Below are 15219 nucleotides of genomic sequence, written 5' to 3'. Positions count from 1 at the left end.
AATTGATTATTTTCCAAATAATACTATGAAAATGGTTTAAGTTCATATATCAATGCAAATTATTTAGTCCATTAATAAGAAGTAATAATATTATGTAGTGGTGATGATTTAGAATTTATGGAAATCCATTTTCATTTCTTATGATTTGACAATGAGTTGAATTCAAGCTCGCTTTGATGACGTTTGAAATTCACGATGATTTGTCAATGAGTGTGACTTTGTGCTGTGTTTCAGGGAGAGCTACAGCCGAGCTCCAACTGTAAACCTCTGGTTAATAACCTGCTTATTGAGGGCTGACTGTACAAGGTGCTATTTGTTTAAAGCCATTTGTACAGAAATAGCTTTTTCCTTCCCCAGTGATACTAACCCACAACATTTAGGTTGAATTTCAAAGTATTTTGTTCTTTAAAATATCAGAAAAAAAAACTTTTATGCCATATGGAACCCACTGCCATAAAATGAGCTTCCTTCAATCACTTTTCAAAGGCCATATTTTGAACAGTCCAGAATTTCAACAGCCCTTAAGAGTTTTATATCAAAAGCCACCAGAATAGAATATATATTATTATAAGAAAATTATAGTTTTTTCCTAAAACCAATCTAATGTCAGGATTTATTGCTGCTATAGGATGTACACTCAAATTAGGATTTAATCATGTAAACCAGTTCAGAGCAGTGACCCATAAAATTCAGAATGCAAAATATTTTAAGAAAAAATATATAATTTTTAAATTGTTATGGGTAAATAAGAATTAAATATAATTTTCTATTAAACATCATCTATAACAGTTTGGCTCTTAAACAGAGGGTTGCCTTAGCAAATATTGTCCCTCTGTTTTCAATATCTTTTGCGAATATTTAAAGCTCATCCTCCTATCAATATTGAAACTATGATTTGTATTTTTAACAGTCTTACTAGCATGTTCTTAGCTAATTTTACAGTGCAATATGTATCTTCAAAGCACAATCAATGGTCCAGTGCCTGCATCAGCCACAACTCTGCAGATAACAACCTTACCTTAAAGGCGTCCCACAATCACAAACTATTACATGTTCATTAGAATGCATTTTGGGCTAAGAAACCCTAAGAATAATAAGAAAGGTATACAGCACACTAGTCTATTTTAGTATAGCAAAATGTAGCTATATTGTAACATAAAATGTGGTAGAAACAGTTTATACTCTCACTTTTAACGGTTGAGTACAAAATCCTACTACTGAGATTTGTGAAATGTGGAGAAAAACACCATACCAAAACAAAAAAGGAGCACTTAACCATTTTAATATTTCTGACAGAAAGCCATTTTCTTATGCTTGTATGATGTATCTTGATCGAAAACTGGTATACTGGTAAAACTAATCAAATAGCCTATTGTTATTCTTCCATCACTGACAATTTTACCAATCTTACCTTGCTGCTAACATTGTTTGATTACCAATGTTTAATTTTGTATTCTCATTGCTTATAGAACCATAGCAACAGAATATTGTCAGTTCTTTGACAGGAGCAATTGACATTTTAGCGATTTGTTCTTGTATTTAAGAGCACCATATTTCAAGGTATTTGACCACCTCTAAAACTTTTATTCGAGGATTTGAATTTATTCATGCATTGATTTTTGAAAATATATTTCCCATTTTAGTTTTTATTTGAAAATTGATAAACACAAGACTTTTTACATTTATATCAGAAATTGTAGAACTTAATTCTCTCGTTTGTATAATCTACTTATTGTGCATTTATCCCAACATATCCTTCCAGCATACCATGGTAAAATATTTGAGCCAGTTGATTTGTATGTGATAAATATTCTAGAAGGGGCTGTTGTGTGCTGAAATTAAAATGTTGACATTAGAAATGCTTCCTGTGTTGGACTAAGGAGCTGTCTGACCACTGTTGAACATTACTGCAGATTAGAAAGACCTATTTCAATTGTATGGTTCCACATTTTCCAACATTCTTTGAGTATGTCTGTATTTCCCAGAGTGAGTGGTGTATTTGTAGTTTTTTCTCTTCCTTTTCCTAAGGCACAAAATGACAACTAGTCAGCATGGCCATTGGCCACTGCAAAGCTCTGCAACACAACAGATTGTAACCTTTCTAATAAATCGTCATTTATTATAACTGTTTCTTTAATTTCCTTCACCCTCACAGGTCCTCTGGTGATGACTTAATGCTGACCCTGTTGGTCCAAAGGCATCAGTTTGAGTTAATAACTGACAACTATTGCCATGCCATTACAGCAACAGGCAGAGGCACAAGCTATAGCATGATGAGAGTTACTCTTTCACTCAACCATATATTTTAAGGAGGCCAAAACAGATAAATATAACTATTAACATTCCAAAATTATTTTTGATCTGTGATAAAATTATTAAAATTAACACTGCTACACTGTACATGTGTGAAATATGGACCAAGAGATTTAATTTTTAAAATGAAAAATCAGATATGCTAGTCATACACAAACCATATTGATGTTGTCCTGGTTCATCTTGTTTATCTGAATGAATGGGATCCAATAGTTGCGAACCACCCCCTTCTTTCCTATTGGCTGATGGACCTGGTATGGTCAGGGTCAAGCTCAGAAAATTCAGTAGTACGTAGTACTTGACAGTCACTGCCAGATCAGGTACGTGCATTTCATGGTGTTTCATGTGCAGTTCAAAAGGAACTATAGGTTTAGACAAAAAATACTATATATATATATATATATATATATATATATATATATATATATATATATATATATATATATATATATATATATACACACACACAAAGTCAGGTATGTTTAGCTGATTTTTTTTAGGACAAACATTAGTCCCTGACAGTGTCTTGTAGTTAGTGAATGAAGTAAAATATTTACTTTATTTTGTGTGTTTATGTCAACTATGTGTGTTCACCTGCATGACGCAGAAACTGAGAATGATTTCACCATTTTGTGATATTGGTTTCCAGCCAAAATGCAGTCCATCGCAGACTTAATAAAAAAGAAAAGAGATGGAGAGGAGTTGACTACAGAAGAGATCCAAACTTTCATCAATTCTGTTACAAGCAAAACAATACAAGAATGTCAAATAGGTATGTGACATGCAAACCCTATGTGTGAAGACACCTGTTTTAAATGTTTTAACTTTTAACTTTTCAGGGGCCATGCTCATGGCTATTTGGCAGAAGGGTATGACTGTCAAAGAGACCCAGGAGCTCACTCGAGGAATGATGTCATCAGGGGAAGTGATGTCATGGCCTGCGGAGTGGGCAGGGCGTGTAGTTGATAAACATTCAACTGGAGGAGTGGGGGATAAAGTCAGTCTGGTGTTAGCACCTGCATTAGCTGCTTGTAACTGTAAGGTACATTACATTTTTTGTACAACTGGAAGTCTAACTGTAAATTTCATAACAGCTAATGGGAATTTAAATAAATAGACAACATACAATGCTACTAAGATCATTGTCCATAACTTGATGATGATGACATGTGTATACCCTTCAGGTGCCCATGATCAGTGGGCGGGGGCTGGCACATACCGGAGGCACTCTGGATAAACTAGAAGCAATTCCTGGGTTTAAAATTCACAAAACACAAGCAGAGGTTAAAATAAAAGTTCCCTGTTGGTGCAAGTCTGTAAATATTTAATTTAAGTGCATGTACAATTATTGCAGGTTCAGGAGGTTCTGGCCTCAGTGGGTTGTTGCATTGTTGGTCAGACTGAGACACTAGTTCCTGCAGACAGAGTTTTGTATGCTTTAAGAGATGCTACTAGCACTGTGGACAGTCTACCACTCATTACTGGTGCACAAAATACCTTCCATTTAATGATTATCAATGGCCACAATAAAAAAGTTTGAAATGTTTTCTTTTTTTTTTTTTTTTTTTACAGGGTCTATTATATCTAAGAAGGGGGCAGAAACTTTATCAGCTCTGGTGCTTGATGTAAAATTTGGAAAAGCTGCTCTGTACAAAGATCTAGCCAGTGCCAAAGAACTAGCACAGTCATTGGTTTGCATCTTATGTTCTAATAATTATGAGAAATGAAAACAAAACTCTAAATGTTCTTTTCACCAGGTAAACACCGGGAACGGTTTGGATATTCGTACAGCGGCAATCCTCAGCAATATGAACTCAATAATTGGTCGATGTGTGGGTAACAGTTTAGAGGTGATTGAATCCTTAGAGGCACTAAAAGGGAACGGTCCTGATGACCTGATGGAGTTGGTGACAACACTTGGTAAAATATTACAAAGACTGGCAGGTTTCCTACTTGTTGCTGTATGATTCTTAAACAACTGTTTTTGTCCAGGGGGAGTGTTGCTAATGATGACAGGTGTGGTGTCAAATTTATCAGAGGGCAAAACTAAAATCTTTGAAGCTGTCACTGGTGGGGGTGCCGTTTCAAAATTTCAGGCTATGCTGGAAGCTCAAGGTGTGGCCAAAGAAGACGCTCTACACCTTTGTTCTAAAAATACAGACTATTATCAAGTCCTGAGAAAATCCAAGCATTGCATTACACTGACAACAAAGGAAAATGGTAATTATATAACATAGGTCAATAATGCAAATTAGGTAATAAAAGTTAAAATGCAAGGACTTTGCAAATATCAAATCTTTTTACTACTATAATTATTGTATTTACTGCTTTTATAGATGTATTATCTATTTTTTATGAAAACAGAGACCAAAAATAACCACAAGTAATCCATACCATCATCATTCTATGCAGGCAAGCACTGCAGTCTTATATTCTATTACCGGGAGTAATAATATATTCCCTATGCCTGTGTAGAATTTTGACTGCACATTCCCTAAGCCTGTGTGCCAGAGGTGCCTGCATTGTCATTTGTTTTTATTGTTATATTTTAACTGCACTTTCTGAGTTTAACAGATTAATGGCTAACTTGTACGCATTTGCTGAAATCAAGTCCTTCAGTGGTTGATTATAGAAGATGTGTACTCTAGTTGCTGTGTGCTTTGCCACAATTAAGAGGCTGTATACTGACGATTTGTTATGTGCCACTGAATGTGTGCTTGCCTGTCACTGATGTGTGACTTCAGTACTGTGGTTCCAGGTGTGGTTGAGAATATAGATGGCTTGTGCTTGGCCCAAATCCTCCATAAACTTGGAGCAGGACGATCAAGTGTTGGAGCGGCTATTAATCACAGTGTAGGTGCTGAGCTCCTGGTGTCACTGGGTGAGGAGGTGCCAAAGGGTAAGGAACATAATATGGACAAACTGTTGTTTATGCAATTTTATTTTCCTACTCATTTCTATTATAGGTTTACCCTGGTTGAGGCTTCACTATGAAACACCAGCTCCAACTGAAGAACAAATAACCCAACTGCACAACAGTTTGCTTGTAGTATTAAAGGAAGACACAAAATACCAGAAACAAAATTTAGTTCAGGAAATTCTGTTGCCTGATGAGGTTAAAGCACAACAAATCATATACTGTAATGAATAAATGCTGACACCACATATTATACAATAAAGGGACATAATTCCATAAAATGAACTAAACTAAAATGTGTTGTTGACTAGGGTGGTGAGAAGTTGCATACTGCACCTACATTGTCCAGGATACAGTGTGACAAAAAAACCCCAAAAACATATTATCAAACTTTTTAAAGACACTCTTTTATTTATAAAAGACCAAACATAAAAAATGCAATGATGCTGATTACAGGAAGAAATTTATCTAAATCATCAGTCCTTAAAGTTTTTTTTTTTTTTTTTTTTTTTTTTTTCCTTCCAGAAATACATCCATGGTCAATGCACAACAGAGTTTAATGGTTCAGCTCTAATGTTTCCTAAATCCAGTGTGGAATCCGTCTCTTCATCAATCTCACCAATTACTGCCCTGCAATGCCCAGAAATTAACGCATTATTGCACCAGAAGTTTAGATTTTAATGAGGTGTGTACAAATAGTTGAAAGTGACTTACACATTATCGCCTCGAACAATGTACAGTCCCAGCACCACCTGCTCCACGCCTTGACTAGAACTGAACACTCGCTCATGGCTCTCATCCAGGATCAAGTTGATGGTCTGATCAAATCCTTTCAGGGTGCCCTATAGAAACAAAGACATAGACTTGCTTTGAGATTCTATCATTTCTATCATTTTATCATTTTTTTCACCACACCATATTGTTCCACACCGAGAATGTGTGTTAAAAATAAGTGGGAATTATTTGAGCTTGCTTTTTGTAATGTGCATAACAACATGAACTGACTATGTTTACACACTAATAATCTGATCAACATCTGATTTCTGGAGGTATCACATTATTGTAATATCATGTTAAAATTTCCATCTGATTAAAATGTGTCTTCTTTATGATGATAATTAAAGAGGAAATGTTAAAGATTCAAAGAGTTAGAGAATGCGTATTTTACTTTGTCTTCCAAATATCAGGGTGCTGGACTGAAACTGGATGAAACATCCAAGCTCGATGAGTACATCAAGGACAAGGCTGTGACAAATGAGGTGCTCAGAGAATGTCTCAGATAGTGGAGTTCAGAGGAGGAGGTGCTGATGGGACCATCATGGACAAGTTCTTACACGGGGCATACTACCGAAACATAACTGAAGTGGCTGATATCAAGCAATCCTACCAATGGCTTGAGAGGGCTAGTACAGAAGGACAGCACAGAGGCACTGATCCTGGCTGCTCAGGAGCAGGCCCTGGGCACGCGAGCAATAGAGGCCCAGATCTACCACACCAGACAAGACCCACGGTGTAGACTGTGCAAAGAGACTCCTGAGACAGTCCAGCACATAACTGCAGGGTGTAAGATGCTGGCAGGGAAAGCATACAAGGAGCAACACAACCAAGGAAACACCTCCAAAGGTTGTGGAGAATGACCGAGCCAAGATCCTGTGGGACTTCCAGATACAGACGGACAGGATGGTGATGGCCATGGTGGTGGACATTGCAATACCCAGCGATGGCAATATAAGGAGAAACGAACACAATAAACTAGAGAAATACCAGGGGCTCAAGGAGGAGCTGGAGAAAGCCTGGAAAGTAAAGCCATCAATGGTGCCCGTGGTGATCGGCGCACTCGAGGCTGTAACCCCCAAACTGGAAGAGTGGCGACAGCAGATACCAGGAAACACTGGGAATACTAGGAACAGCAAAGATACTGCCCCGAACTCTCAAGTTCCCAGCTGGATGAAGGTGACAGACACCAACCACCAGAAGGTGAGAAACACATATATATATATATATATATATATATATATATATATTATACATATATACTTGCAACTTACTGACCTGACAATCCCTCACAGGCCTTTTCAGCATACAGTTCTCCAATCTCTACCCTCAAAAGGCCTTTGTAAAGTCTCCCCGGGGTAAGACTAGTCCCAGGGATGATTATATATATATATATATATATATATATATATATATATATATATATATATATATATATATATATATATAATATATACACACACATACATACACACACAAAGCATTAAGAATACACAAGAGGGTGTTCATAGGCAATAAATTTACCACGATCATGCGTCCATCAGATGTGACAATAGCCACGGTGCCTGACACAACAGGTTAAGAAAACATTTTACCAGAGAAATGCTTTGATGTTAAGATACTAAAACACAATCACAATATGCACAATATATTTTCATCACTGTTCAGCACCGTAAACATTTGAATTTGAACATCGAGGCGAGCTAAGCTAACTAGCATTCATTCATTATATACCGCTAGAATTGGATTCAAGGATACGGTTTATGTAGCTCTCCAGAGCAGTGGACATCTTTCCGGTTGGTCTTTGTGACTACTTAGGTTGAAATTGAGCACTAATCGACAAACCTTGGTCAATTAAAGGTTGTTACGAAAAAAGATGCAGCTAAATGCTACAAACATACAGGATCAGACCAGACTAGACTAATCACACACTGAACAGACAGACTGAACAGAAGAGCAACGAGTGTCTTCACCTCTATGGCATGATAGACTGTATGGCCACCATATACGGTCTATGGTGGCTACAGAAGTTTAGTCATTGTTGCTTTGCCTGCATTCTATGGATAGACCAGTCACTACATCAAAACCTTTTTAGTCTTTTAGATTTCGTTATAAAATAGGTAGCCTAAGTGTATATATAATATATTATATATATATATATATATATATATATAAATATATTATATATACACTTAGGCTACCTATTTTATAATATTATATATATATATATATATATATATATATATATATATATATATATATATATATATATATATATATATATATATATATATATATATATATATATATATATATATATATATATATATATATAATACACTTAGGCTACCTATTTTATAACGAAATGTATATAATTTCATATTAATGTTAAGCCTACAATCATAATTATATATTGTTTAACACGTAAATCTTAGTGAAAAAACATGACATATTCTATTAAATATAGTGTAAATTACTGTAATGGGGGCCCCATGTGATCTTTTTGGAGGGCTTTGGGTTTTAAATTGGGCTCAGTCTGTTTTGTCTTGGCCGTACTTTCAAAGCCTAACAATAATATCTTAGTACATACATTGTGGAACTTGGCATGATTCATATGAGAATGGTGGGGGGAAAAAATTATAGGACACTCTATTATTTTGGCATTTCTTCATCTTTATTGTTGCTCAGTAGTCGTCCATATAAAGGGGAGTAAGGGGAGTGAAAGAGAGCAGTGGAGCCCAACAGGAGACAACACCAGGAACATCATGCTACCAAAGTATTAAATTTGTACAAAAATACTTTACAACATCCCTGTTCCTTTAAATAAAAATACAGTTTGGTTGGTTGGTGAAGCTACATGGACCCACAATCTGACCCACTATTATAAATGGCAGTGCAATGCATGTTTGTGTGTCTGTGTGCGCGTGGGTGGACATCCTGATGAGGTGAATCATTGAGTGCAAATATCTGCAATGTTACACACACACATACATACAGCTAATTATGATGCTCTATAACACACAACCAGTGCATCCCACAGACAGGAGTGTGTATGGCTTTGATCACTCATAACTCTGTAGAAAATACAGATGGAGGTTTCCTGACATCTTCTGGAGACAAAAGACAACAGAACAACCCACTACTTAAAAAGAGCCTATCGAGCTTCCTATACCTTGCTAATGTTATGCTAAAAACTTGAGAATTAACTTATACATTAATAGTTAGTATAAGTTATTTGTGAAAACTGCAGGCATGAACTGAGATATGAATCTATCCAGAGAAACCAATTAACTTTTCTTTGTGCTGAATACAATTTAGGTTTAGCCCTGTGTAACTCCTGGATTCCTCTTAATATAAAGATGTAACATGTATATAAAGAATATATGCCCATACGCAATACCATGACAATTTTTGTATGCTAAACAACATGAAAGAATAATGTACTCTGTCACAAATATATTGAGGCAAAACTTTCTAAATTTCCAGAACAAAATATCTGAGCAAATACTAAAATTAGCCATAACAGGCTAAGCATAAAATGAGGTGGTTTGTTTTTAATGTTATTTATGGGTCTTTTAACTTACACCTTGGTACTACAGTTTTGCATAGTCAAGTCTCAAGTCTTTTGTATCTTTGTGCATTCTTCAGATATTATTCTTTATCTATGGCTCTTTGTAGCCCTGTGTTTGCTGAGTTGCATGATCATTTTTAGAGGTGTGCTTCTTGATTGAGGTTACAGAAAGTTGTAAAAGTGATGCCATAATCAGTATTAGCCCTCAAGTAGAGCACTTATAGACATGGAGGTGGTTTTCTTAAGGACAAAGCAGAGAAGGCCAGTTTAAATAGTGAGTTCAGACTGTGGTGAGAGCACAAATATGAGGACACCACTCACAAATAAACACACACATGCACACACGCACACACACACAATCACAGGCTGCCTGTTTTAACAGGGTTTGTCTTTTTTCTTATGAAACATTGTGGCTCTAATGTGAATGCATTGTGATTTTTAGACTTCGATGGTATGGTGTGAACAACAACAAGACTAAACCATTGTTTTGTCTATTTTACATATTTTGGGTTCAGTCTCTATGGAAAACAAACAAAACTGACACAGTCATTAAAAACACACAAATTGATTAGCATATTAAATTACGATTACCGAGGGTCAAGGTCTGAGGTCATGGTGGGGCATGCTTTCTCTTTCCTGGAACAGTTGAGTGCAGAGCCCATCACAAACAGACAGACAGGTAGGAAGCTTTTTCTGATTGGTTCCAGCCAATCACCGCATCACTCAAAAACATCTCTCATCTATCATCCTGGCTGCCTTTTGGTCTAGAGAGAAAGGGAAAGGGTAGGGCCAAGATAACGCCAAGATAACATATTAATGTGGGAGGAGCTAAACTGGCCTTGTGTTTATCACATACACAGTTACACACACACGCACACACACACTCGCACCAACAAACATACACACAGTGTGGCCAGTCCAACAGGTGTAAACAGTATAAAGAAATCTTATTGATCTGCTGAGCTTCATCATCATTAGCATGATAATTATTACTGTCCAGTCTGTAGATTTTTCATGGCACACAACTTAAACAATTTTAAACTCACTGCTTTTTAAATCATTACTAATGCTCCGATTAAAATCATCATATTAGTGTTCTATGTGGGGTAATATAGTGTTGTAACAATGTAGCGAGGAATGAAATGTGCTATTAGGATGCTTAGACTGTATTTAAACTAGTGTTGGCACAGTTTCAACTTTTTCAGTAATGATAGGTGTTTGGTTTCTATCTTGATTTTGCTCATCATTCACTATAGAAATATCAGATAGACCAGATTCACAAGGCTGACAGATATTAAATCATAACATTGAAGAGTCTAATCGGAGCATTCATCATTTCCATGGCAACGTATATTAATCAACACAATTAAGCAGTCCCACCAAAGTTTGTGCTGCTGTGGCACAGTAAGGTCTGAGTAGTGGCTTTTTTCTGCCATGCCTCTGTTACCACTCAGACCAAAAACATTTATTTTCACTTAGGCTCTGGCTTCAGTAGTACTATAAACCTTTCTATGTACCATAGGCCCCCCATAAGTCTGACTCAGCCCCGCAAGTCCGACTCAGCCCCATAAGTCCAACATGGCCATGTTGTGGCTTCAGTAGTAATAACTTCCAGTGACAACTTTAAACTGGACAGTGAGAAGGCAAATAGTTGCAACAGTCCCTCGATGTGCTTTCAGGCTGCCTCTGCAGTTCGATGTTTAGTGGTCGCAGTTCCAAAGAGTGTGTAGCACCATAAACGGTCCGCTCTGAACCAGTACGGATGGATCAAAACATTTTTGTATTTCATCCTCTCCTTGTTAACTTCTCCAGTCAGTGTAGAAAACTGGTTATAACCAGTAATATATTATATATATGTATTTGTAATGCTATAAGGAATTATTATTAACTTGCCCCACAAGCCCTGCCCCCACATTGTCCCCGGGTTGGTTCCATTTGATTGGCCCATCTTCTCCGCTGATTGACAGCTCTGTGGGCTCGATGTTGATGCTCACTGGTGGAGACAAAGATGTGTTGTCAGTGTGATTCGTCATGAGAGAGGAAGTGGGATTTCGACTGATGACGAGTTCAAGGCGGTTTGGGGACTCTGCGATCAAAGGGACTACAAGACAGCAGTCAAAGTCTCTGGTCCGAACATGGTTAATCTAAAACAAAGTCATAAAATAAAAGTCAATGAGTAAAGAATACTAGTTTATACTGTGGCTACAATCTGCCAAACTATTTTACTTGTAGTATTCGATCAAAGGCCTTGAGCCCAGCTTGCTCTGCTGGGCCTCCTGGTCGAATGTTGTTGACATAGACACCTCGATCCAACAAACCATCCGAAACACTGAATCCAAAATCATCCAAATCGGATACCTTTTCCAGAGTCAGCTGCACAAACAAGAACATTACACACACTTCCATAAATCATATGTTAGCATAGAGAAAACAAAGTGTGCAAAATAATTTCTGATATATTATACCTTATGGAGTTCCACTGGGGTCTGGTTGAGGATTTCATTTACCTCTTGACGCATCTTCTTCATGGCAAAAGCTCTACGTTGAGGGTCTGATGGCAACGTGTTCGATCTCGCACTCACCTGAATTAAAGTAAAACTGAGTTGAATTCAAAAGTTTATATATTGCCATTTACGCAAACTATCATGAGGGTTACTTGTGGACGGGAGTTGTTGCGCTCCTGAAAACTGGCCTGTCGTCCCAGTGTGCTGCGCAGAGGAGTGGGGTCATGGTTCAGACTGAGACTTGAGCCTGACATGATTGTGGCCTATAACAGCAATTCAGTACAAGGTCAAATCAGTATCAGTAAATAAATGTTTAAAAACTGCATGGCATCTGTTGACCAGCAACTGTAATTCAATTTATATTAGACTAACTTTCAACTAGTTTTGGTCCTCTGTGATCTGAAGAACATATTATATTATTAATACATAAATAATAATATATTTTTGATGATTTTTATGACGTATTGTAAGACCTTGATTTGACATCTCTTTGCAGAATATTGCTTCACATGTTCACTGCAAACCGCAAATCAGACAAATGTGTCTAATGTATCTCCATTACAAAATCTCACTATCAATCTCACTATTAACTGTAATAGATTCTAATCATCAAAAATGCTGTGCTGCATTATGTGTTTTATTTATCCACAGCACAAACTGTAAACTAAAATTATTACAAATTTAGTTCAAGCTTCACCCATGTCACTCAGAAAATGCTCAAAAAATCATTGGATGCATGCATGACTGAGAGATAAGCTTCATAACTGGCAAAACAAACTACCAATCAGGCCTTGCACAAGCTTTCCCAGCATGCCTTGCTCAAACTGCCATGCCCGGTGCACCATAACTCTGCAACGTGACTGTTGAGAAGCTGGGTGATGTCACTCAAATATCACAATGACGTCACCATGGGCTTTGCTTGCTGCCAGGGTGCTGTTAGAGTCACATTCAACTAAGATGTCCTGTGTTTTACAAAGCTAAAACTTCATATACTATGAAGAGAGGAGAGGAGGAGCAATTAGTAAGTGGGGAGAAAAGAGGATACCAGACTGAGGAGGTCCGTCTCCTTTCCAGACTCCTAGAAGAGAAGGAGCCATTTCTTTTTTTCAACCTGATTTAAGATAGTGTTTTGTGCATTTTATTTTTCATTGAGACAAAGTGAACAATTACAAAGCACTGTTTGAATGCTATTTTTAAAGCCTGTGTTATTAACAGTAATTACCATTTTGAAGCAGGTACAACCAAAACATGAGTAACTGAACATATCCAACCCAGTGACTGTGAATTATCAATAGTGGTCAGTGGGTCTGTTAAGCAACTCACCTCCAGCTCTCGCAGTATGCCACTTTGGCCACAGGTCTCAAGGTCCTCCAGTGCTTGTGACCAGAAATTTTCCTCCTGGTCTGGCTCTGTCCCATCATGTACAACGCTGAACCTGAATAAAAATATGTATTAAATGAATGTCACAGCCAGTGGAAGTGGATGTGTCATGCTGGAGTTCAGGGGACCCGGGTGTGTTCAGGGTTCAGAGGTCAACCTTGTGAGGAGAGCTGCTGTGGGGTACAGGAGTGACAGAGAGGGGTTAAAGTAAAAATGAGTGGGATACCTGCTGTCACTGATTAGACCACTGGGATGGTTATATGCTCTGCAGACAGAGACATATTACTGTTAAAGAAGCTATTTTGTTGATGATATTAGTATTGGTATGATGTGTTTATGGCTCAGAGAAAGTAGAAAGAATCTACATTCTTTAGTTATGTAAGTTACTTTTTAAACTACAGTAATAAGCAATATTCCTAAGTGGGTTTTAGAAAAGCTAAGAAACAAAACAAAAACAAAAAACCAAAAACAAAAAACTAGTAACAAGAGAAAGAAAACAAGTGTAAACTTGTAAGGCCCTTGACTATAAAGGACCACTGAAGTTTGAGACTGGGAATATTTTTAGACTGGAAATATCTCTTGAGATCACTGAAGAACAAAACCTATTTCACAGTGCCTAAAAATCTAAATACTAGAGTCAGTGTAAAAGAAATGACTGCTGTGTCTGTGTACAGTGGTTTAAAGGGCCGATATTATGCCATTTTCGGATCTATGTTACGATGTTGTTTCCTCGTCAAAAACATACCTGGAGTTGTGTTTTGTTTCATTCACACATGTGACGTTAACGCACTAACCCTGTATATTTGGGCTGAGTTCTTTTCTTGAACAGAAGACACTCTGTTCCACTTTGTGATGTCATGTGGTAATACAGAAAGTGTTCCACTGTTTTTAAACTCTGTACACTTTAACTAGAATCATTTGGATAATTTCAGCCCAGGAATCGTCAAGCTATACTGAACTCAATGTAAAAGGTAGCTGTTAACATTAAAACAACCGCTTTGTGACATCACAAGGTGGAACGGTGCATTGGAGCTTTGAAGATGCAGACAGACTAATAATAAGGGATTTCTCAAACCTGCATGAATGAAGCAAAACACAACTTCAGATTTTTGAGGAAGTAACAACATTATAACATGGCAAAAAGCTCATTTGAGTCAGTTTTGCATAATAACTACAAAAAAAACAAAAGAAAGAACTGTAAACTGGCATTCCTTTAAAGCACAACAATACTGTATTGAATGTATTGTTATTGTGCCTTACCCTCCAAGTGGCGCATGGTCCCAGTCATCATCGCTGAGGCCCAAATCTGACAGAGGGTTAACTTTCTGGCGAGTAGTGGACGATGACTGGTTGTTTGTTGCCTTTGCATTGCGCCACTCGTGGAAACCAAAAGGACCTGACTGAAAAGTTGGGGCTAAAAACAAAAACAATTTATAATACTTATAATAGAAAATGCATACAGTTTTGAAATTTAAATCTGTGTAGTGTGGAGAGATGCTTTTACCTGGGCTGGTGAAGGTGCTGTCCAAGTTGGAGCCATCCCATGATTCCACTGCACTGTCTACAGAGGGCAAATTACAAAATGACCTTTGACCTGGCGGAGGGACCACCGTTATCACAGTCTCCTCTTCTCCATCGTGGTTCTCCTGACCAAGTCCCATTCCTATACCGGGGCCAATCACACATGTCTTTGGACTTGACACTAAAAAAGAGAGACATTAAAGTTTTCTCCAACATAATTAAATATATAAATGTAAAAG

General features: G+C 37.2%; 3 protein-coding genes across 4 annotated transcripts in view; 1 reads left to right on the top strand and 2 right to left on the bottom strand.

The window, feature by feature from the left end:
* The first annotated feature begins 2613 nt into the window (after positions 1–2613).
* tymp (thymidine phosphorylase) lies at positions 2614–5620 on the top strand. Its single transcript, XM_020926618.2, has 10 exons — positions 2614–2633; positions 2963–3085; positions 3153–3355; positions 3498–3596; positions 3668–3797; positions 3886–4004; positions 4071–4233; positions 4306–4533; positions 5072–5212; positions 5280–5620. The coding sequence occupies exons 2-10, from the start codon at positions 2968–2970 to the stop codon at positions 5462–5464; spliced, it is 1386 nt and encodes a 461-aa protein (XP_020782277.2). The 5' UTR covers positions 2614–2633; positions 2963–2967; the 3' UTR covers positions 5465–5620.
* Positions 5621–5692: 72 nt separating this feature from the next.
* Positions 5693–7952, bottom strand: lsm8 (LSM8 homolog, U6 small nuclear RNA associated). Its single transcript, XM_020926631.2, has 4 exons — positions 7763–7952; positions 7529–7569; positions 5945–6072; positions 5693–5860 (listed from the first exon to the last, which is right to left on the bottom strand). Exons 1-4 carry the CDS (start codon positions 7791–7793, stop codon positions 5770–5772), a joined length of 291 nt encoding a protein of 96 aa, XP_020782290.1. The 5' UTR covers positions 7794–7952; the 3' UTR covers positions 5693–5769.
* A 676-nt stretch (positions 7953–8628) lies between these two features.
* Positions 8629–15219, bottom strand: part of grip1 (glutamate receptor interacting protein 1) — a 49524-nt gene continuing 42933 nt past the window's right edge. For both annotated transcript variants that reach the window (XM_055153990.1, XM_055153989.1), the window contains 7 exons: positions 14964–15161; positions 14720–14873; positions 13403–13514; positions 12232–12342; positions 12041–12157; positions 11802–11948; positions 8629–11719 (listed from right to left, as the gene is read on the bottom strand). In XM_055153990.1, coding sequence (XP_055009965.1) covers positions 11444–11719; positions 11802–11948; positions 12041–12157; positions 12232–12342; positions 13403–13514; positions 14720–14873; positions 14964–15161 — 1115 coding nt within the window. In that variant the 3' untranslated portion in view covers positions 8629–11443. The remainder of the gene's footprint in view (positions 11720–11801; positions 11949–12040; positions 12158–12231; positions 12343–13402; positions 13515–14719; positions 14874–14963; positions 15162–15219) is intronic.

Source organism: Boleophthalmus pectinirostris, unplaced genomic scaffold (assembly GCF_026225935.1).
Source record: "Boleophthalmus pectinirostris isolate CB_2022bp ecotype Guang Dong unplaced genomic scaffold, ASM2622593v1 HiC_scaffold_18, whole genome shotgun sequence".
Taxonomy (NCBI): domain Eukaryota; kingdom Metazoa; phylum Chordata; class Actinopteri; order Gobiiformes; family Gobiidae; genus Boleophthalmus; species Boleophthalmus pectinirostris.
Note: the sequence above shows the minus strand (reverse complement) of the source record. Positions and strands in the feature narration are given on the sequence as shown.

Excerpts from the sequence above, each read along its gene's own strand:
- tymp (XM_020926618.2), top strand. The coding sequence starts at position 2,968 with ATGCAGTCCATCGCAGACTTAATAAAAAAGAAAAGAGATGGAGAGGAG. Across the intron at positions 3,597-3,667 it reads TTCACAAAACACAAGCAGAG|GTTCAGGAGGTTCTGGCCTC; the intron begins GTTAAAATAAAA and ends CAATTATTGCAG. Across the intron at positions 4,234-4,305 it reads GGAGTTGGTGACAACACTTG|GGGGAGTGTTGCTAATGATG; the intron begins GTAAAATATTAC and ends GTTTTTGTCCAG.
- lsm8 (XM_020926631.2), bottom strand. The coding sequence starts at position 7,793 with ATGTCCACTGCTCTGGAGAGCTACATAAACC. Across the intron at positions 7,570-7,762 it reads TCTGGAGAGCTACATAAACC|GCACCGTGGCTATTGTCACA; the intron begins GTATCCTTGAAT and ends CTGTTGTGTCAG. Across the intron at positions 6,073-7,528 it reads CTGATGGACGCATGATCGTG|GGCACCCTGAAAGGATTTGA; the intron begins GTAAATTTATTG and ends TTGTTTCTATAG.